Source organism: Cibotium barometz, chromosome 21 (assembly GCF_041138505.1).
Source record: "Cibotium barometz isolate CiBa-2024 chromosome 21, ASM4113850v1, whole genome shotgun sequence".
In the NCBI taxonomy this organism is placed as follows: Eukaryota; Viridiplantae; Streptophyta; class Polypodiopsida; order Cyatheales; family Cibotiaceae; genus Cibotium; species Cibotium barometz.
This window is the reverse complement of record NC_141066.1, coordinates 32,232,803-32,254,752: the sequence shown is the minus strand read 5'-3', so window position 1 is coordinate 32,254,752 and position 21,950 is coordinate 32,232,803. Positions and strand designations below refer to the sequence as shown.

At 48.4% G+C, this 21,950-nt stretch overlaps 1 protein-coding gene across 4 annotated transcripts in view; it reads left to right on the top strand.

Moving 5' to 3' along the window:
- LOC147627088 (FAD/NAD(P)-binding oxidoreductase family protein) overlaps window positions 1–21,950 on the top strand; it is a 202,874-nt gene that overhangs the window by 38,570 nt on the left and 142,354 nt on the right. For all 4 annotated transcript variants that reach the window (XM_086815656.1, XM_086815657.1, XM_086815655.1 and 1 more), the window contains 2 exons: window positions 13,082–13,282; window positions 13,396–13,557. In XM_086815656.1, the coding sequence (XP_086671782.1) occupies window positions 13,082–13,282; window positions 13,396–13,557 (363 nt within the window). The remainder of the gene's footprint in view (window positions 1–13,081; window positions 13,283–13,395; window positions 13,558–21,950) is intronic.

Below are 21,950 nucleotides of genomic sequence, written 5' to 3'. Positions count from 1 at the left end.
ATAGAAATCACGTTGTGCATCACTCTTTGTCCTCTCCATTGGTTTAGGGTAGGTTTGTTACCAATTGTCAAGGATTCTTGAAAGAATCCTTTGAAGATATTTTGAACACAGGACAAGCACAAGATTGGTTTAGATAAAGGATCCGCACACTAGCTCACCACCCAACCATAGATCCCGTACAACACAAGATCTCCCCCGAACATAGGGGCAAAGGCTCCGTCCATTCAGACCACACTTGTAAGCCATGGGGTCCCATATTGTTACATACCTTATGTCGATCATTAAGATTTGTGGCCTCATCTGGTAGGGTTAGGGGAGCCTTGAGATACGAGGAAGCAAGCTGATAAGGTGGTTAAGGTTCATTATTAATAAATCAATGTATACTGGCTATTTATGATTGGATGGTTATTTATAGCAGGAGTACCTCACTATATAAGTGAGGTATGGGTTATTATCATTGTTGACAGTTGTTGACAATTAGTCTATGTGTGGATCAAGATTAGTCATACTATTGCCATGGATATGGCGGATCACAGATAGTCTTGCCGAGGGCCCATACGGCCTGCTGTATGACCCACTGAGCTACTGTGCGCATCTGCCTAAGCATGGCAACTTGCTCTAGGGCATCCCCTATAGGCGCCTTCTCCTACACACAACTCTATTGTGTACAACTTGGCAAGAGACCCACGTACCTAATGCTAATCCTTGAGATTAGTGGCCTAATTTGGCAGGGTTTGGGGAGCCCTGAGATTAGAGGAAGCAAGCTGATATAGGTGGTTAAGGTCATTATTAATAAATCCATGAATTGTAGCTATTTATGATTGGATGGTTATTTATAGTTAGTAGTAGTCACTAAATAAGTGACGTATGGGCTATTATCATTGTTGTTGACAGTTGGTATGTGCTTGAACCAAGAGTAGTCATGCTCTTGCCATGGACATGGCGGATCACAGGTTGTCTTGTCGAGGGCCTATACGGGCAGACTCTGATGGTATGGGATGCTAGGTCGATTTGACATGGATCTGCGGGAGTGAGCCTTAGTCCAGGGCTTGGGGGAGGTTTGTGGACACGGGCCATGGTTGGGCAGTGAGCTTGCTTGCATCCTTCTATTTGTTTTTCCTAATCTTGTGTTTAGCCTGTGATTTGGGTGATCTGTCGGGAGGATTATTACACATACCGCTAGGACCTGCCCCAAGGGGCCATCCGTTTGCGTCAAGGATGGACAATTAGGAGTGGATTGTGTGCATGGTCTTGGCACAAAACATCTTTTTTTTTTTTTTTTTTTTCCGGAAAAAAGATCCTTCTATTAGTTAATGAGAAAACGCCATATGGCTACAAAGCTCACTTCGCAAGGAGGGATAAAACACAATGAACACCTGAGCTCCCCCCCGTGGCTGGCCGCTCTCTGGGGGGGGCTACCTAGTAATACATGAAGGAGGTGAGAAAAGCCAAACTGGCGGCCGATAGTGCCAAATGACATCCTCGTCCCTCGCGGTGAGGAAAGGGCCAGGCTGCCAAGTGCGGAGGAAAGCCTTGCGGCGCCCTCTCATGCGATCCGAGTCTCCCTGGAGTTTCCCCCAGTGTCCTCTCAAGGTGTGGATGATGTCCACCCAGAGGGCCTGTATGACCTCCGCCGGTGGAGTCGTCTGGTGGTCAATGGCCTCCCTGCATCGGGCTCTCCATATGTGCCAGGCCGTCATGCTGCTGATCAACTCCCATCTCTGCCCGACCCCCTCCTGAGAGGCTGCCGAGGAGAAGTCTGGCGTCGGAACCACCGCCATCGCCCTGTCAGAGACCTGGATGGTCACACTGCCAGGAGCGTCCTCATATCCAAGTGCAGGGCCACTATCCGTGGCCCAAGCTACCGCACCCCATGTCACCAACATCTCCCCTGGAGAACCTGCAAAAACCATCCTGAGAGCGCGCTGCCAGACCTGCTGTGCCTGTGGGCAATCCCATAAGCAGTGCCGCTGTGACTCCTGTGCATGATCGCACCGAGGGCAGGACGCTGGGTGTCTACCAAAAGCAAGCCAAGCCCCCACAGCCAATCCTCTATGCGCTGTGAGCCAGAGAAAAAGTGTCACCTTCCGGGGACGGAAGCTGGCCCAAAGGCGCTGCCAGAAGTCCCTAAGAAAGGCAGGGGAGAGCCCCTGTCGCCGCCAATGCTCGGCCGCTGCCGGGGTGCTCTCTATCCTGTGTCTCTGAATCCGCCGCCCCAGCCTCGCTGTGTACTGAAAAAAGGGAATGGCAGGGCTGGTAGGGGCCGAGTAGGGATCTCGCCAAAACCACTCCCCTGGGTCCCACTGAAGGCGAACAAGAGGCTTGCTGTCCCAAGCCCAGAGTCTCCAAGAACAATCCTCCCCTATCGAGGCCGGTGAGGGGTCTACATACCACTGTCTCTGATGAAAGCCGACCACCCGAACCCTCTGAAGGATACAACCCTGGAACCCATCCAAGTCTAGTCGTGACCTCTGAAGCTGGCCACCCTCTCCCACCTCGAAAGTGAGTGGGGCGACTCTCTCCGCTGTGCCGCAGACCGCTAGGAGGATCTCATGCCGAGTAAAGACACCCATCCACTGTGGAGGTGAAGGGTCCTGTACTGGGGTCCTCCACTCCCGGGGGATGGCCGCCTCAATATCCTGTCTCATCAACTCTCTGCCCCTCATCCCACTGAGTCTCCTCTCCTGAGCCTCTGGAGGCAGCTGCTGAAAACATATCCAGTCGTCTAGGGACTGGGCTGGGCCGGAGCTCAACGGGCCCCACGACACGTGAGACCGCGAGCCAACCATATGGCCACTGGGGAGACGAATCAAGGGGTTCCAGATCAATGGCTGCCTCAGGCGCTCCTCATCGGTGCCCGGGGGAGTCTGGAAGAGTGCCGGCCTCAGATGCGCCCAGGCCCTCAGAAGGCTGGCTGCAAAACGCTCCTCGAAGCCAAGGCCCACTCCTCTGGAGCGCTGCTCCGTAAAGATCCACCTGATGCTGGGGTTCCAGGGGCCGCTAAGAGACGGAGTGCGGCTGAGCATCCTGGAAACAAGAAGCTCCTTCCACGGCTCAACACCTGGCAGGAGACCACGAACTACCAGCTTGCCAAGCAAAGCTCGGCTTTGGCAAATAGGATCTACAATGCCCAGGCCGCCTCTCTCCCTCGGCTGAGTGATCACAGCCCATGCCACCTTTGCCCTAGCGGGTCGCCCATCGCCTCCGGACCAAAGAAAGTTCCTGATGAGCCTCTGCACCTGGCCAATGCACGCCCGAGAGAAGGCCCAGCAGGAAGTGATGTACCACATGGTAGCGAGCAGAACCTGGTTGGCCACCACTACGCGGCCAGCCAGAGATAAACGAGCAGTACTCCAATACAGAAGCTTCTTCCGAATGCTCAGAAGAAGGGGGGCTATCTGCTGCTCCGGAGAAATATCAATGCCCACATAGCAGCCCAAATAACGCACTGTAGTGCCGGGGGGCAGCCACTGAAAACCATCAACTGGCCTCCAAGTCGGGGGGGGCATAGAACTGACCCACAGCCCACACGACTTGTGCCAGTTGATCAAAGCGCCCGAGGCTCTGCAAAACCTGTCCATGGCTGAGGCGAAGCGGCGGAGGTTCTCCTCACCTCCCTGAAGATAGACAGCAGTGTCATCCGCAAACTCCGAGTCTAGGAGCTCCTCCGAGGTGCGGATGGGAAGCTGGAGGCCCCTCAAACCTGTATCCTATGCCGTCAAGAAGGTGCTCATGGCCTCCGCCACAAAAAGAAAAAGAAAGGGCGCCAAGGGGCACCCCTGCCGCACCGAGCGCGAAAGCTGGAACCTCTCTCCGCACACACCCTGTATCAGCACCTGGCTATGAGCCGAAGTGTAGAGTGCAGATACCCCACGGATCCACTGAGGGGGGAAGCCCATCCTCTCCATAGTGCCTTCCAAGAAGGCCCAGTCCACCCGATCATATGCCTTCTCGAAGTCGAGAAGGAGCATCTCCAAATCCTCCTGCCGAAATCTAGCCAAGGCCGTAGCCTCCCAGAAAGAGAAAATGTTATCCAGAATGCTCCGATCCTGGATGAAGCCTGTCTGCGTGGAGTGGATGATGTCCGGAAGGTGAGGCTGAAGCCGCCTGCTGATCGCCTTAGCTAGGACCTTGTAGGCCGTGCCTAGCAAGGTGATCGGTCTCCACTGTCTAATCTCCAGTCTGTCTCCGCCCTCTTTGGGGATCAAGTGAATCAACCCCTCTGCAATGCTATCCGGCATGACTCCCGTCTCCATAATCTCCTGGAATGCCAATCTGAAGCCCCTATGAAGGAGGCCCCAGTACCTCTGGAAGAAAGCCACTGAAAGACCGTCCTCTCCTGGGCATTTGCCCCGCGGTAATGCCTGAAGAGCCTCCTCCAGCTCCGTATCCGAGAAGGGGGAGAGAAGGGAGTGCTGTAGATGGGCCGGCACAACCGGTCTCGTGAAGCTCCAGACTGCCTCCCTAGCCTCTCTCACCCTGTCGTCTGCCGGCTCAGCAGAGAGAAGAACCCTGTAAAAATCTGTGGCTATCGCCCGCACCCTGGGGGGATCCACCACAACCTGGCCATTAGCCTGACGAAGCCGCCTGAGACCCTCTCGTCTGAAGCGAGGCCCAGTCGCCTCAAAGAAATCCCGAGTCACTCTATCTCCAGCCTGAGTCCAAAAAGAAGACCGAGCATGGAATCGGAACTCCACCCGCCTCTCCTCGATGGATCTGATCTCAGTGCGAGCTGTCTCCATCTGCTCAGAGATCCAAGGACTCAGAGGATCTCTCTCCTGGAGTCTCTGGAGGGACGCTAAACTCCTCCGTAGGCTCCTCTCCTGCTCCCTGAAGGCCTCCAGACGGTCCAAGGCAGCCAGTCTGAGCATCCGACTAATCTCCTGCAAGCCACTGGCAAGATCACTGGCTGCCGAGCCTCTCCTGAACTGTAGCTCCTGCCAGACCTGCTCAACTCTGAGTGCGATCTCAGGCTCCTCTATGAGACAATCAGGAATCCGGACGCTCTGGCCCCGCTCTCCTCTCGAAGGGTCCTCAATCTGGAGAAGCACTGGGAAGTGGTCTGAAAAGGAGGAGCCAGCAAGTATGCCCACAGTGCCGCCTCTATCACAGGCCCACTCATCAATGTAGAATCTGTCGATGCGGGAAAGGTTAACGCCTGTGGCTCGTCTATCCGAGCGCGAGAAAGATAGACTCCCCTGCAACCTGCCAAACTCCGGGAGAGTCCACGGATCCTGGCCTCTCACCTGTAGCACTAGCTCCTCCCAGGCAGCTAGCTCTGGCCCATGAATGGTCTCCTGGCTGCCCCCCATCCTATCCTCTGCGTCCTCCAGCATGTTGCAATCCCCTCCTAGGCACCAGTGGTCTGCCAAGGGGAGGGACTGCCTGATGGTGCTCCAGAACTCGGCTCTCCCGGACGCCCCGTTAGGGGCGTAGAAGTTGAGGAAGCCAATGCGGTCTTCCCCAACCCGAAGGATGACCCACTGCGCTCGACCCTGAACCAGAGTGCCAGAGTCCACAACCTCAGAAAGAAGCTGCTCGCTGACTGAGATGCATACTCCGCCCTGGTTCCCCTGGGGGCCATATGCCGGGGACCAAAAAGTGTGACTCCTGCCTGGCAAGATCTTCCCGCAGATGCGGGTACGCCCGGCAGAAAGGTGGTGCTCCTGGATGAAAAGAATATCTATGGGTCCTCCAACGAGAGCCCTCTGGATCTCCTGACGAAGTCTGCCCCGACCAATGTGGCAGCGATGTCCACCGAGACCCTGGATGTTCCATGAGAGGATCCTCATGGATGAGCTGAGGCAAGTGAAGAAGCCGCCACTGGCTCACCCCTCTCAGCCGGCCCGGATGATCTGCCCTCCACTCTAGGAGTCTTGGGCGCCGGCTTGGAGGGAGAATAATCACTGTCTGTCCGGGTGCGGAGTCTCTCCAGAAAGAGGGTGACCTGTGTCTGAGTCCAGCCCCACTCCGCCTTCGCCCTATCCAGAGCATAGGCGTGAGACCAATCCTCTGCATATAAGTACCTAAAGGAAGGCTGCACCCTCGGGGCGGCATGGAGGAGAATCAGTAGCACCGCCTCAACTGATGTGTGGACCGGATCCACCCGCCAATCTCCTATACCAAACAGGCTCATGCGGGCTAAGTGAAGTCGGGTCTGCAGTAGATCCGTGAGCCCCAGGTCGCTGAAGTGGTGAGAAAACTCCAGTATCTGGTCACGCAGAACTTCCTCTACAGAGCTGCAATCCCAGGCTGTGTCTGGGGCAACGCTGAGAGGAAAGGAGAAGGCCACCATGCTGCTCACCACTGAAGGAGAACGCGAGGGATGGCACACCACGCAAACTCGCAGGGGCGCGACCAGAGTCTCGAATGGGCCAGCATCCAGCTGGAGGCACCTGAAAAAACTGTAATCCACTGGTAGCCCCATCACTCGCGGGGGCCCCCCAGGGGAGGCTGGGGCGAACTCTGTGGCGGGTGAAGCGAGGATCGCCATCTCCACCGGCCCGGAGTGGCGGTGAAACAGCCGCTGGACTGAACTCTGGCCTACCCAGTTGCGCTGCCCCGGGGCAGTGGGTGGTCTGGCGAAGTATCCTGGAGAGGCTGAAGGAGGGATGGGGGCGCGCGGCGAGGAGGGGGGAGAGCGAGGGGAGGATGGAAAGGCATCTGCCAGAGGATAGGAGTCAGGGGGGGCCGCCGGGGGAGGAGGGAGGGGGGGGGCGGGGGGGGGAGGGGGGGAGGAGGGAAGAGTGCTCTCCGGGTGGGGGGAAGGGGAGCCGGGGGTCGCAGAGTGCGGCCGGGGATCCTCAGGGAACTGCTCCAAGGAGGGGGCGGGGCCCCCCGCGGGGGGAGGCGGGAGTGGGGTCTCCACGTGGGAGACTCCTCCATCGGCCTCAGCAACGGGCACTGAGACTGAATCCTCGTCCATCGGGGTGGGACCTACCGGCCGCCTATCCCTGACTGGAGCATAAATGCGGGTAGGTGCCTGTGGGCCAGCCGGAGTCGCCCGTCCACCATCCTGTCCGCCAGCCTGCGCTGCCTGCTGGCGTCTGCGACGGTCCCTGCGAGCCGGGCGTTTCCGCCGGCGAACCTCCTGCCAGCCTCCAGCCTCCTGAGTCTGTGCGGCGTCCTCCGCCGGAGCCTGCTCGTCCGATGGTGGCGCCTGCTGTGACGAGCCAGAGATGTCCGGTCTCGGAGGTGGATGGCCACCTCTCGGGTCTCCCGCAGGGGGTCCAGAGGCAGCAAAGCGTGAAGGATTAGCCCCCTTGCGGGGACAGGAGCGTGCGAGATGGCCCATCTCCCGACATATGAAGCACTGACCGGGGAGGCCCGAATACTCCACGCGCTGAATCAGATGTCCTCCAGAAAGACAAGGGAGGAGGATCGTCTTCGGGAGGGACTCCGGTGACGAAACAACAACACGAATGGCCGGGAGTCCTGCTGCCCGAGCAACCACTGAAGCCGCGGTCTGTGGCACCTCCACCACCTGCCCGAAAGCCTTGCCTATGGCCGGCAGGAGGGGCAAGTACTCCCTTCGGAGACCTGGAAAGCAGACGGTGATGGGGAATCCAGTCGCGCCTGCCAGTGGATCAGACGATGGGTCGAAACCGTGTGTCCATCGCGCCAAGAACGCCCGAGAGGAGCGTAGGGCAATGGGGCTCCGAGCCAGCACCCTCTGAGCTGCTGGTGGGGACTCGAACTCCACCTGGTAGTAGCCGCGGCCTAAAAAATCCACGCTGACGATTCTGGCAGTCTCGCCGATGAGGCTACCCTGAAGTAGGTCGCGTAACTCTCTCCGCATTGGGCGGCTACCCACCACCTTGCAAACCAAGGAGGAGGCCTCCAAAGAAGAAACGGAGGACGCGAGAAGCTGCTGCTCTGCATCTGAGAAGTCTAGTCGAAGACCTGTATCGGTCGGGGCTGACGGAGAGGCTGCCATGGAGTCCTCCTAGGGGAAAAAGACCAGGTACTGGCTGAATCGACGAGACGAACCCAAGAAAGACCCTTGGCACAAAACATCTTGTTACATGACAATACAATAAATACCATCCACTCATCACATAACCCTCACTTGGTATCATGGTGGTATGGGACGCCATGATCCATCGCATGTTACGGGGCTATGCTAGATTGTCAAGACTTCATTCGGACTCTGCGCCTACAAACACAAGGCTATCTCAACATTTTTGAGGGATAGATACTTTACTTTTGATACAGACAATTATGATAGATGCTAGCTTACGTTATAACCAGGTTTGTTGGAATAGTTGTTCCTTTCATGTCCAAGACTTTCCGAGGTCTGTTTGGGAAGTTAGACTACCGAGGCGCTGAAGTACAGATTGATGATCTCTTCTAGAAGATCGGTTCTTCCCTTGTTTGGGAAGAGACTACTGTTCTGTTCCACTTGGTTTAGGCTTCAGTAGTAGGTTCTGGGTTTTCCCAATTTTGTGGTTTTTTCTAGACCAGATTTATATAGGACATCAAGACGAAAGCATGGTAGTCAAATGGAAGATACTTTTGGATAACTCTTTAGGACAGTGGTTGCTTACCTCTGGTACTGGTAGCATTGTCAGCTTCGAGTTACCCAGATGATCCATTTGCTCCGGATGCAGCTTTTGTGACTAGGAATCGCTCATGTCATGTTACTTGAGCAGGTCGACCTCTTAGTCGGATTGTCCTTGAGACTATTGGTTTCGACCAATAGAGGGTGTTTCTCTAGTGTTGCGAGTGTGACAACTTCTCCTTGAGTTCTTTTTCTTGAGCTCAAGAGGAGCTCTTTTGAGGAAGGGGAGTATGTCATGTGCACGCTAGGGGCAGGCAGATTGGCGAGTTAGAGTGTGATATGTTGTGGGCGGACATGTGCTTTTTGGTCCACTATTGATAGTGTGTGCTTTTTGGGTGTTCCTTCCCTATTTATTGGGGAGAGGGGTACCAATTGGGCACACACCGACGGATGGAGCACAGGAGTGCAGAGCACGTGGAGCAGGAGCACCATCGCGCAGGAGGCCGTCGTCCTTGGAAGACAACCCCGGGTGGTAGAGGACACCGGATGAGGACGATGGCAGGGCACTCACGAGAGCATGACGCTCTAGCTCATGGCTCGGTGGGGATGGCCAAGATTGTGAGCCTCGCTCACGGCTGTCATGGTTGGGTGGCGAGTAGGCCTGCACCCGCTTCATGGTTTATGGTTTGTTTTGTAGGTTTGCCTTACGGGGAGATCTTGGAGGCTTGACAACCATGGCATGCTGAGCTTGATCGCCATAGCTGCCCATGAGATCTGTTGTGTAATGAGGACTGTCAGTTACTTCAACTGTCCTCTTCGACAGGTCTCTGTCTGGTAGTGGTCTTCTGCGCTCTTCTTGCTCTGCTTCTTGAGCCCTGGAGAAAACAAAGGAGAGCTTGGCCTTCGACTTTGTCTGTTGCTGCTCTTCTACATTGCCATTTTGTGCGCTCTGCACTGCTGAAGCTGTCGCTTCCTCTTGAGCTCCTTATCACTCTTCTTCTCCCTTGCTGTCCCTTGCTGTGTGTGACTAAAGAGCATAGCTTCAAACTTACAAGCATAAGTTGTACATAGGCTGGTTTTTTTTTCTTTCTTATTTGTGATGTGGCTCGCAGCATACTCCACCACCATTTTTTACGGCTTCTAGCACATCATCGCTTTTGTAAACCACTGTGAATCCATGCATACACATATGAAAGTTCCCACAACTTCCACCACTTTGCTCATCTCCTTGAGCAACATTCACAGGTGCATCCTCTTCTTGATGAACACACATGTGAACTCCATTGAGTCCACCATCTCACTTGCCATCATCTTGACAAGTATGCACCTCCACAAGAGCATTCTCTCATGCTCAATAACCAAAAACATTGAGGGAAAACTTCACAAATTACCTCCACAAGCTTCTTGGCAGCTTCCTTGTTGACAATGTAGACTCCAAGGTTTTCATACTTGTTGAAAATCTTTATTTCAGCTTCTTTGATGATGAGCAGGCTGTCCATGTTGCAAAACTCCCATTTGCAACTCTCTTGGGTAGCTTCTATGCAACCAACTTGTTGCAAATCTCCTCTCAAACTTGAGAATGGCAGCTCTAAATCTCTCTCAAACCACACTAAGAACTCCATGAGAGAGAGAGAGAGATGGCACACTCAAGACGCAAGCTCTATTGCATATCTCAATTGAACCATACAATGATATAGGCCCTCTAGTCTTATCCCACTTTACACATCATCATCCATGTGGCAACTCTTTTTCCACTCTTTTGGTCAACACTCACACACCATACAATATCACATGTTGCATTCTTATCTTACCACAGTATCTTGCACCTCTAGGGTGCGTTCACACACTCAACCAAATAACCCATTCATTTTACATTGCACATTTCAACAAGCCCAACTAGCAAACAGAGCATTAAATGCTATTTAATGCAAGTCGTGAGCTTATCTGTAGGTTGACAACACATTAAGGCAACCGACTAGCACTCTGTAGCCATATAACAAGTGAAGCCATGTTCAGTCCCAAAAATCATAGATAAAATCAAAGATTATGAAGCAAAGTCAGTCAAGCGTGTGTGCATAGGCTCCAGCCTTTGCATACTTACAGCCACTCTAGTGCTTTCAGCCCAAGGCAAAGAAGCTTAGTCTCTTCACGAGTATTCAGCACACCAACCCTCAGTCTCGGCCCGGTGTATTCTCTCGAAGATAGCTTCACAGTCACCTACAACTTATACACAGTTCTGCCCAGCGTTTGTTGGCTTTTTCCTTGTGTTTGGCTGTGTGTTAGTCAGTTTGTCGGCCCAGTCTTGTGGACACAGTTCAGCCTGTATACAGTTCTCCAGAAGAAGAAATAAAGCAAATACTCTTGTTGTAGGGGGGTGTCATCTCTACTACATCTCTTTCAGATTCATGTATGCTGTTTTAAGGATTGCTAAAGACTCACTAAACTAAGGTTTAAAGAAGGCTTTGTTGTTTCACACGGGCCTAGCTTGGCGCATGCTACATTGTGAGCATGCATCAAACCCTAGAGATAGACATTTTGAAACGTATCTGTTTCACCTGAAACCCTAAGAAAGAAAAGGAGACTTCATAAAAGCAAAAGCGAGTACATCATACCTTTTGAGTATGCATCAAACCTTAGCGATAGACATTTTGAAACATGTCTGTTTCACGCGAAACCCTAAGAAAACATATCTTAAAGCTTATAGAAATCACGTTGTGCATCACTCTTTGTCCTCTCCATTGGTTTAGGGTAGGTTTGTTACCAATTGTCAAGGATTCTTGAAAGAATCCTTTGAAGATATTTTGAACACAGGACAAGCACAAGATTGGTTTAGATAAAGGATCCGCACACTAGCTCACCACCCAACCATAGATCCCGTACAACACAAGATCTCCCCCGAACATAGGGGCAAAGGCTCCGTCCATTCAGACCACACTTGTAAGCCATGGGGTCCCATATTGTTACATACCTTATGTCGATCATTAAGATTTGTGGCCTCATCTGGTAGGGTTAGGGGAGCCTTGAGATACGAGGAAGCAAGCTGATAAGGTGGTTAAGGTTCATTATTAATAAATCAATGTATACTGGCTATTTATGATTGGATGGTTATTTATAGCAGGAGTACCTCACTATATAAGTGAGGTATGGGTTATTATCATTGTTGACAGTTGTTGACAATTAGTCTATGTGTGGATCAAGATTAGTCATACTATTGCCATGGATATGGCGGATCATAGATAGTCTTGCCGAGGGCCCATACGGCCTGCTGTATGACCCACTGAGCTACTGTGCGCATCTGCCTAAGCATGGCAACTTTCTCTAGGGCATCCCCTATAGGCGCCTTCTCCTACACACAACTCTATTGTGTACAACTTGGCAAGAGACCCACGTACCTAATGCTAATCCTTGAGATTAGTGGCCTAATTTGGCAGGGTTTGGGGAGCCCTGAGATTAGAGGAAGCAAGCTGATATAGGTGGTTAAGGTCATTATTAATAAATCCATGAATTGTAGCTATTTATGATTGGATGGTTATTTATAGTTAGTAGTAGTCACTAAATAAGTGACGTATGGGCTATTATCATTGTTGTTGACAGTTGGTATGTGCTTGAACCAAGAGTAGTCATGCTCTTGCCATGGACATGGCGGATCACAGGTTGTCTTGTCGAGGGCCTATACGGGCAGACTCTGATGGTATGGGATGCTAGGTCGATTTGACATGGATCTGCGGGAGTGAGCCTTAGTCCAGGGCTTGGGGGAGGTTTGTGGACACGGGCCATGGTTGGGCAGTGAGCTTGCTTGCATCCTTCTATTTGTTTTTCCTAATCTTGTGTTTAGCCTGTGATTTGGGTGATCTGTCGGGAGGATTATTACACATACCGCTAGGACCTGCCCCAAGGGGCCATCCGTTTGCGTCAAGGATGGACAATTAGGAGTGGATTGTGTGCATGGTCTTGGCACAAAACATCTTGTTACATGACAATACAATAAATACCATCCACTCATCACATAACCCTCACTTATATAGCTTTTTTCAATACAAGCTATACTGATGGGATTATTAACTTATAAGCCTCATTATTAACTTATTAGCCTTGGCCCTTTTAATCATCTTGCTTTTCCTAATCCTTGGGTCCCCTAGCTCCCAGATCAGGTCGACTAACCGTATGGTTAGCATTAGGTACATAACAGATGATGGGTTTTAGCTTTTAGTCCGTTTCTTTCTTTGAATGGAAATGGGAACTTGGAAGGCAAGGATGGTACGAATGCTGGCTATGGTGCATTTAGATTGGTCCCTTCCTAGTCGTGGTTATGCTAAGAAAAGGGTAGCCCGAATGATCATGTGGAGAAGAAAGAAAGCACGAAGGGCTTTCTGTTAAATGCTGGGGTTATGTATGAGTGGTGAAGTTAACTGGATGTGCTACTTGTACCATCCCTAGCATAAGGGGAGTTCTTTTCTCTATGATATGATTTTCTTATATTATCAATCATGTTTAAAAAGAGAAACACAATGGAGACATGCTGTCATGGCAAAAGGCTTCTCATTTTTTGGTATGTTGTGCAATTTTGGGGCTTGCAAGCAGGATATGGGATGCAGTGATTGTTGGAGGAGGTCATAATGGCTTGACGTGTGCTGCCTACCTTGCTAAAGCGGGGCTACAAGTTGCAGTACTTGAGAAGCGACGTGTGCTCGGTGGTGCTGCTGTCACAGAAGAAATAGTATCAGGATTCAAGTTCTCAAGAGCCAGCTATCTACAATCTCTTCTTCGGCCTAGTATCATTCGGTCAGCTGTTATATATTTTATTCTTCTTTTGATCAGACAAGGTGTGATAACGTTTTAAAAAATTACACTTCAGTCCGATCTCTGACGTGTAATATGTCGTCCCTTTTTTACAGGGACCTGGATCTGCACAGACATGGACTAAAGCTGCTGCCAAGGAATCCTTCTTCTTTTACCCCTACTCTTGATGGACGGTACCTTCTTATGGGTCCTGATGCTGCCCTCAATCATGCAGAAATCCAGAAGTTCTCCAAGCGTGATGCAGCTTTGTATCCTTTGTAAGCTGTTTCTGCATTGTTTCTTGTCATTTGTGGGGCCACCGACATCCATTGCGCACACTTTTTTTTTTTTCATGTTAATGCATGCAATGCTTTATGAAAATTGGATACAATGGTACCATCAAGCTCCACATCCACTATTCTGCAAGAGATTGCCTCGCAAGCTTTCAAGGCCTTACTGATGAAGAGTAGTCGCCCATGCAATATCTGTACACTTCCAAGTCTTTCATTTATGAACACATCATAAATCTCTATAAAACCAGGCTTACTAGAAAAAATCTTTTCATAGGTCCCTTTGCAGGAGATTGTGTGTTGTTGGCACGTGGCTCCTCCTCTGCATCCTATGTGTCTCAGAGCTGAGTAATAGGCATGCGTATAGCTCATGCCCCATTAAAGCAGGCATACAGGGAAGGAGTGCTTTTGACTTTGCCAAAATGAGCTGTAAAGCATGGGCCTGCTTTTTGCGTTATTGCCAGGAATAATGGTATGTTTTTTATGAGACTACAGTTCCCACCATGTTGTTTATGTGCATAAGCGTACACAACAATTTTCTCAGTACTGACAGGGTGGGATGCATTAATCTTTATCAACAATTGGGCGAAATTTATGGCCTCAAGTGACCTAGGCAGATGTTTTGCCAGACTCTTATGGAAAAAAAGATACCATTATAATGTATGATTGCATTATGATTGGATAGGGTTGCTAGAAGGTGAATTATGTGGTAGCCAAATGTTAGTAGTTTTCTGTGCAATGCAAAATTTGGTTATTTGCAGGCTTGTGCCTATCTTATAGACCTTGCAGCTGCTACCAGTGGGGTGCTATAGTAAAGCTGACCCTTTCCATCGCTGCTTGACAGTGGACCCTTGTTGAGGAGGCACATGATGAAATTTTTATTGAGAAGCTCTTGGGGATTTTCATTTTCTGGGTTTCACATGACAAAATTTTTATTGACAGGCTCTTGGGGATTTTCATTTTCTGGGTTTTCATCGGTGAATTTCTTTTTTCCTTTGTCGTGCCAGAATGCATTTGTCCTGGATATGATATGGCGCATCTTTCCCCTTAGGGCGTGCAAAGCTAAACATCCCAAATTTCTCAAGGATGTACAATTAAAAGGGGAGGCACTTGATGGCATCTACATTTCTCAAGAGCGGAGAGTAGGTAAGCTTGTCATGTCAGAAAAATAGAGACTGAGGAATCACCTTCTGCATGTATTGATGGTGTCGTACGATGGAAGACACTTCTAGCTTCTACATCTCTAGGTAGGTACATCCACGTGAGGCTAACTTGATAGACATACATTATACTCTGAGACTTGTTAAGTATGTCTATCGGTGACAAGAAAGTTTTGTGAAAGCCCTGTTCCCTATTGACCGAACCTCGATTTTTGTGATGCTTTTGTCCACTGAGCCTAATGATCAAAGACATGAAGCACTGTAGAAGGAGCATTCAATGCACTAATTTATGATCCGCAAATTTGAATTTTGATGTAAGAATTAAACATGTGATGATACAGCTTCCTGTATTGCTAGGGTCAGCAACTCAGCAGCCTTATCAGGTGTGATGTGGGTTTGTTCGTGATCAAGATCCATGTAGAAGGCGTGTCTGTGGAAATGTCGTATTCCAGCCACAAAAAGGCAAAGTTTGGCTATAAGGTTGATGACGTACACAAACTTTTTTTTTTTGGTAATATCCAGTGCAGTATATTTATATGCTCATAAATTTACATGATGGGAGGTCTCCGAAATGGAGAGTATCCCAAAGATCAGAAACATAAAAAGAAAAGCTCTATGCAAGAAGTATCCATATCACCCTCATGGCAGGCATCATATAACGATTGCCGCAATGAGGCTCGGAAAGATTCATATGACTTGTGAATCTGCCGACCCAAGTATGCCAAATTATGCTCACTCCAGATTGTCCAAAGAGCCCAATATCTCACCCAAGAGAGAAATAGTGAGTATTGAGACAAAGACCTCATAAATCTACCAAAGAGCCAGAAATGTTTCCCAAATCTGTGACTCGGGAAACGGAGCCGAAGATAATCTGAAATTCTCCTGAGGAGGATCCTAGAACACGGGCAGTGCCAAAGCAAATGAAGAACAGTCTCTGAAGGAGCCTGACATCTTAAACATGTGGATGGTGCAATGCGACGTTTAGCAAGTGTGACCCCCACTGACAATGTGCCTGTCATACATCTCCAAAGAAAAAGTCTTTGTTTCAATGGCATTTTACACTTCCATAACATCCCGAGATTCTTCCGCCACCATGAGAGGGGCTTCCTTATATGCCACAGAGAATTAGCATGTTGCTGAATCCATGGAGTAGGCTGAAGAAGCCTGTAAGCTTTGATGGAGGTTAAGGCGGGAAGAGGAACAGGATGAGTGCATGTAGCAGAGGGTTGCAATTGCCAATCCGTAAGCCTGTCTGTGTCAGCCACAGGAGGAATAGGTAGAAAAGGATGTAATAAATCAACAATTTTCTTCCATATAGACCTATGATGCATTCCCAATGCATAGGAAGCAGTGGCCTGAGGAAAAGATAAGACATAGCCCTAATCATCTACCACATCATGTATGTATCTAATTCCCAATTTCATGAGATTGTATGCCCGAACAGGTTCCTGTAAAGCGAGTGGAATGTCAAAGATGGCACTCCAATGAATACTTTCTTTTCTCATTGAGTTTGTCCCCGAGCAATTATTAGGAGCCCATTTGACCTTAGAAAGTACTTGTTTCCAGTCAAGTATCAGAGCAGTAGAGAAAGGACAGCCAGGTATCTTCCCTACAAATCTCCCAATGACAACCTTCCAATGATCAGTAATCCAATGACCATAAGCACAAGTCCTCATGTTGACACACATGGATGCTAGCATACAAGTCCATGGCTGTTGTTGGCGGAAAAAAGTATGTAGCATAGTCGCCTTCCTTGCAAGTACATGATGTCTTATATTGAGGACATTAAGTCCACCATGCATCCTAGGAGAGCACACCATTTCCATCTTCATCAGTCTCAATGCTTTCACAGCAGTTTTTGTCCTCCATAACATCTCCATAGCTTGAGACATAAAGGTGAAATATCCCTGGAGGACCAATGCAGCAAAGGCAAATAGAACTGGACATAGGACATTACAATGGACTGTACTATTCTGAGCCTGACATGAAGAGGCCAAGTAGAAATCTTCCAGTATTCAGTTTATGTTGAAGTCTTTGGAAGATCCATTTTAGCTGCTGTTTCCTGGTGATATGCCATCCTATGGGATATCCCAAATGCCTGACTACATCTTTGCACCACCTTACCCGGCCAAAGAATAGAATGCCAGTCACATTGTTTCAGGGGAAGTAATTTAGATTTGTCAAAATTGACATGCAATCCCGTTGCCAAGCCATACAATGAAAGAGTGGTCATAAGCATTTGAACTTCCCGGGAAGAATTCTGTGGCATAAAGAAGGAATCATCAGCATATGCTTGTGCCAAAAAAGATGCAGCTCCAGGGATTTTAAGACCAGTCATCTGTCCTATGTTTGTAAGATGATCAAGATACATTAAAAGGGGATGGGTCGCAATGGCATATAAGAGAGCACTAAAAGGACAGCCCTGTCTAACTGATCGACCCAATGTCCATGACCGAGAGAGATGACCCCCAAGAATGCACTGAGAAGTAGAGCCAGAATAAAGCCAGTAAACTGCATTTGCCATCTTGGGACCAAAGCCCAACTTGGTCATAATTTGAGAGATAAAATCCCATTGAACAGTGTCAAATGCCTTAGCAATATCCACCTGCAATATAAGCACATCTTGATGCGAATACTTAGCATATTCAATTGCAGTCAAGGCATTGGATATATTGTCATGGATTTGTCTTCGCGGCACAAACCCATACTGATGAGGATGAAGTCCCGCATCCAGTATCCTGTGAAGCCTATGCACAATCATTTTGGTAATGAGTTTGTAAACTACAGGCATCAAAGTAATAGGCCTCCAATTTGACATATGGTCACACAGATGTTTTTTGGGCATAAGTTTGACTATGCCATGCTTCCAAGAGTGGGGCAACTGATTTTCTTGCGAAGCAACATTGATCATTTGCAAGAGGACTTCTTTCAAATCATCCCAAAAAGAAATATAAAATTCCACCGTAAGGCCATCCCAGCCAGGGGACTTGTATTTGCTGAGGTGGAACAATGCATTATCAAGTTCTGTGTTAGTAAAAGGTCTCTCCAAGGTAAGAGCTTCATCCATTTCCACTATTCCAGAAACATATTGGAGAAATTCAGTCCTAGCCTCAGTCATTTGATTTGATGGGGAACTAGGAGCGGAGAATAATTTCTGGAAATAATTCTGGCATTCATCTTGGAGATCAGAGAAAGAGTGCGTCCAAGAGCCATCTAGCTTCCTTACCCTTAGGCACAAGTTTTTCTTTCGAGTAGCATGCAAGCCCTGAAAAAAGGCTTTTGATGAGCAGCCCTTATCCATGAGGGGCTTCATTCTTGCCCTAATCTGCCATTTGTGCAATTTCCTCTGATCATTAACAGTCATTTAAACTGAGCATGTGAAAGGGAATCCTTTTCTGAATCAGAGAGAGGCCTTAACTGAGAAAATTCAGTCAATTGTTGTGCTGTCCTTTTTGCCCATTTAACCTCATTCCTCCATTCAGTCATATGCCAGTTGCCATACTCCCTAATGACATTCTGCATACGAGAGACAAAGCTGTCCCAAGCATAATTCATGTCCTCCTGGGCATGCAAAGGCAAGGGATGAATTGCAAGTTTGATCATTTGCTGGAAATAGTGATGTCGGAAATAAGCCTGATTAACATGCAATAATCTACTGGAGAGGGGTGGCAAATCATCCACAGGCATGCCAAGCTGCAAATTCATCCACAATGGGGTATGATCTGACAAGCCCAATGAGAAATCTATAAGGAGATCAGGGCTAAAATCTGCAAATTGTTGAGGGTAAAACAAATACCATCTGTCAAGCCTTGCGGAAAGAAAATTATAACTGCAGTTTGAGACAACTTCCTGAGAGGATTCACGAGGGACGGCAATTCAATTTGTACGTGACCTCTGGAACCGGTTTGCCCCATTCCTGTCTCGTGACTGCTGAAAGTCATCCTTAAGGGTGTCAAAGACGTACTGAGCTTCCATAGTAAGTTCATCATCTTGTGATGCAGGCTCTGATAGGCGGCGCTTAGCATCTGCAGGTCTTTCTTTTCGAGCATATGTACAAAAATCCAAACCTGAAGCCATGATTGAAATATGACTCTCTCTCTCTCTCGACCAGAGATTGAGCAGTCAGGTCAGCAGGCATTGCAGCTAGCCCCAGAGCACAGCCGCACCAGAGGTACACTGATTGATCGGGCTATAGAGCTGGGGCGGTCCAGGTGCCCCAAGATGAGAGGCCCATCTCGACACCGGCGGAGACTACAACAGAGGATCAGGACCATACTAGCACGGCATGGGAGACGTCCAGTCAGAGTACTCACCATGGAGGATATTGAGGAGATCCGCCAGCGTCCTATGCGGCACATATTATGAGATGGAGGCACCTCCATAGTGTACCCCTCCGTCCCACATGATATTGTATCCCCTCACTATATTCCACTCACCTCCATAGCGTACCCCCCCCTCACTATATTCACACCCTATAAGGGTTTCTGTTTACCTTCCATTTCCAGTTTCATTTTCTAGGTGCCTGTAGTATCATCTTTATTTTTCATTTTCTGGGTTTTTTTATCCAGACATTGTATCAGATCCACCATGATGTAACTTTTGGTCTCATAGGTCATTATGGCCTTTTGAAGACGTTAATATAACATTTCATTTCATTTCATTTCTCTCTCTCTCTCTCTCTCTCTCTCTCACACACACACACACACACACACACACACACACACACACACACACACACACACACACTCACGCACGCACGCACGCAGAGCAAGTAGGAGGAGGGAGTGACAAAAGCGCAGGCTGGCGGACAAGCAAGTCGTAGGCGAGTAGAGTCGTAGGCTCATAGACGAGCAGAAACGTATGCTCACAGATGAGTAGGGTCACATGCGAATAGGGTCACAGGCGAGCAAGGTCGCAGACAAATAGGGTTGCAGGTGAACACAGGCAGGCGAACAAGGTTACGCGCGCCACACACTCTCTCACACACACACACACCAGATGACGTACACAAACACTTGAGTGAGGTGAAAGTGAGTGAGCATAATTGAAAGGGTGCGAATGTTACTTAGGTTATTCTTGGTAAGTAAATCTAGCAATGTAGTTATGGAAGCATTTCTGGGTCTTCTATCATGACACATCAACCTGCATGGAGGAAGCTTCCAAATCTTACTGATTTTGACACGTCTACATCCCCATTGCAATCATGTCACTGTCTCAAGCATGGTGTGAACGAGAATTTTTGGCATTTCAATAAAGACTAACATCAAATTTGGTATGCTTTCATATTCCTGATGGGGTCTTTAAATTATTTGTCAAGTACCCATGCTTGCTAAATGTGAGAGGCAACTGTAAAAGGAACTAGAGAAGGAAGTAGTTGACTTTGTGCTCCAAGCAGAGGTAGTGGTGGTGCAAATGGATGAGAAGAATGCATGGACAGAGAAAGAAAGATATATTAAGCGTCTACTAAAAGTAGCAGATGAAAATGGACCGAAAAGGTGATTAAATAGAGGTATAGTAGGCATTGAGCAACAAGTTATGATGAGGTGGTTTAAAATGGGTGAAGGTCAAATATCAATTGGAGATGGAGGAGAATTGGGTAGCTGTTCATAAAATAACTACTCACGCTTCAAGAGAAGGAACGGTATTGCATAATGAGAACATGCCAAGGAAGTGTGCATGTTTTGGTCTCGTGCTATATCAACAAAATAATATACTCATTGTAAGAAGTTATCGACATCGTTGCATGGCATCCTCTTGACATTAGCTAACTTACAAAAAATAATCGTTGAATTTTGTTGTGAAATTATGTGGATGCATCGATCATAGTTATTTAAGAAGAATTGATAGTTTTTTATAGTTATGTATGGTCCTTCAATGTGATGCCAAGATGAAAGGGTGGTCCATTGGTCTTGGGTTGTTTATGAAGGTATTATTATGACTGAGATGCAACAATACAACTCAACTAGATGGCCTACATAAACGAGCTTTATAACCACTTGCCATTGGTGTTACCTTGGCATGGGCATGGTTGGATGTCCATGGGCCAAGGGAGTGTCTCCAAGCTGTTGCTTATAGCAAATACAATATTCAAGACATAAATGTCCAAGAGGAGATGCAAATGTGCCACACAAAAGATAACATTGCACTAGCTCCTCCGATTAAAATGACTAGTCTAGAAGGAAAAAATGATACAAGTGATTCTTTCTCTAACGACGCTAATACTTTTGTCATCCATGCACTTGGTGTCATCTTCATCAGCTCTAGGATTTGATTTGGTATAATTTTTAAATTGTGAGATATAAACACGACATAGGGGATTATGATAATTATAATGTGTAAGATTAAAAAGATGTATGAATTTTATAATTTAAGGTTTACGTATGCCAAATTTTTTTCCTTTTGTTTTCTTAAAAAGAAGAATATGTTCTTTTAAGCTAACTATACCATTGCATTGTTATAATACCTATAAAAATTAGACTCTGTGTGTACATGTGGTCTAATGCAATGAAGACCCAAGGTGTGTGCTCAACTCGAGAAATGAAAAAAGCTGGGACATGCACACATGTATCTCCTTCACACTCATCATCCAATTCCGAAGAAGCCGCCTCTTGCTGGGATTGCTCAAAGTCCTCGGACAATCCTTTGCGATGTGCTTAGTGGAGTCACAATAGAAGCACTGTCCTAGCAACCATCTTGGCGTGATGCTCTTCAGGGGTGAGGCAAGTCACCGAGGCTCCCCCACTTGCCTTGTCCTTACCATCCTTGGCCTTGGATTGGCTACCCTTGTCTTTGCTTCTCTGATGCCCTTGTTGTTGAGTCCAAGACTTGGAGCTCTCCTTGTCTCCAGGGTTGTAGCAAGATGAATCATATATGAAAGATCATGGAGCCAATGTGCACAAAAATCTACGTGCAAAGATGGTTTCAAACCTTCCACAAACATCGCTCAACCTCCTCTGACTACCAGATGGTCCTTGGGAGCATGAGAAAAAGCTTCCACAAATGAGCGAGATAGTTGGTTATGAGTTCGCCATGTTTTTGCATAAAATGCTCCCATTGTTTCTTCAATTCACGTTGGTAATCTACAGGAATGAACTTCTTTAAGATCACCTTGCGGCAATCATCCGAGCAAGTCACGAAGTGGTGCCTGAGGTGGTCTTCCCACCACAACTTGTCAAAGCCGTTCGCACCAAATGGAGCTTGAACCACTTGTTGCTGCCAACG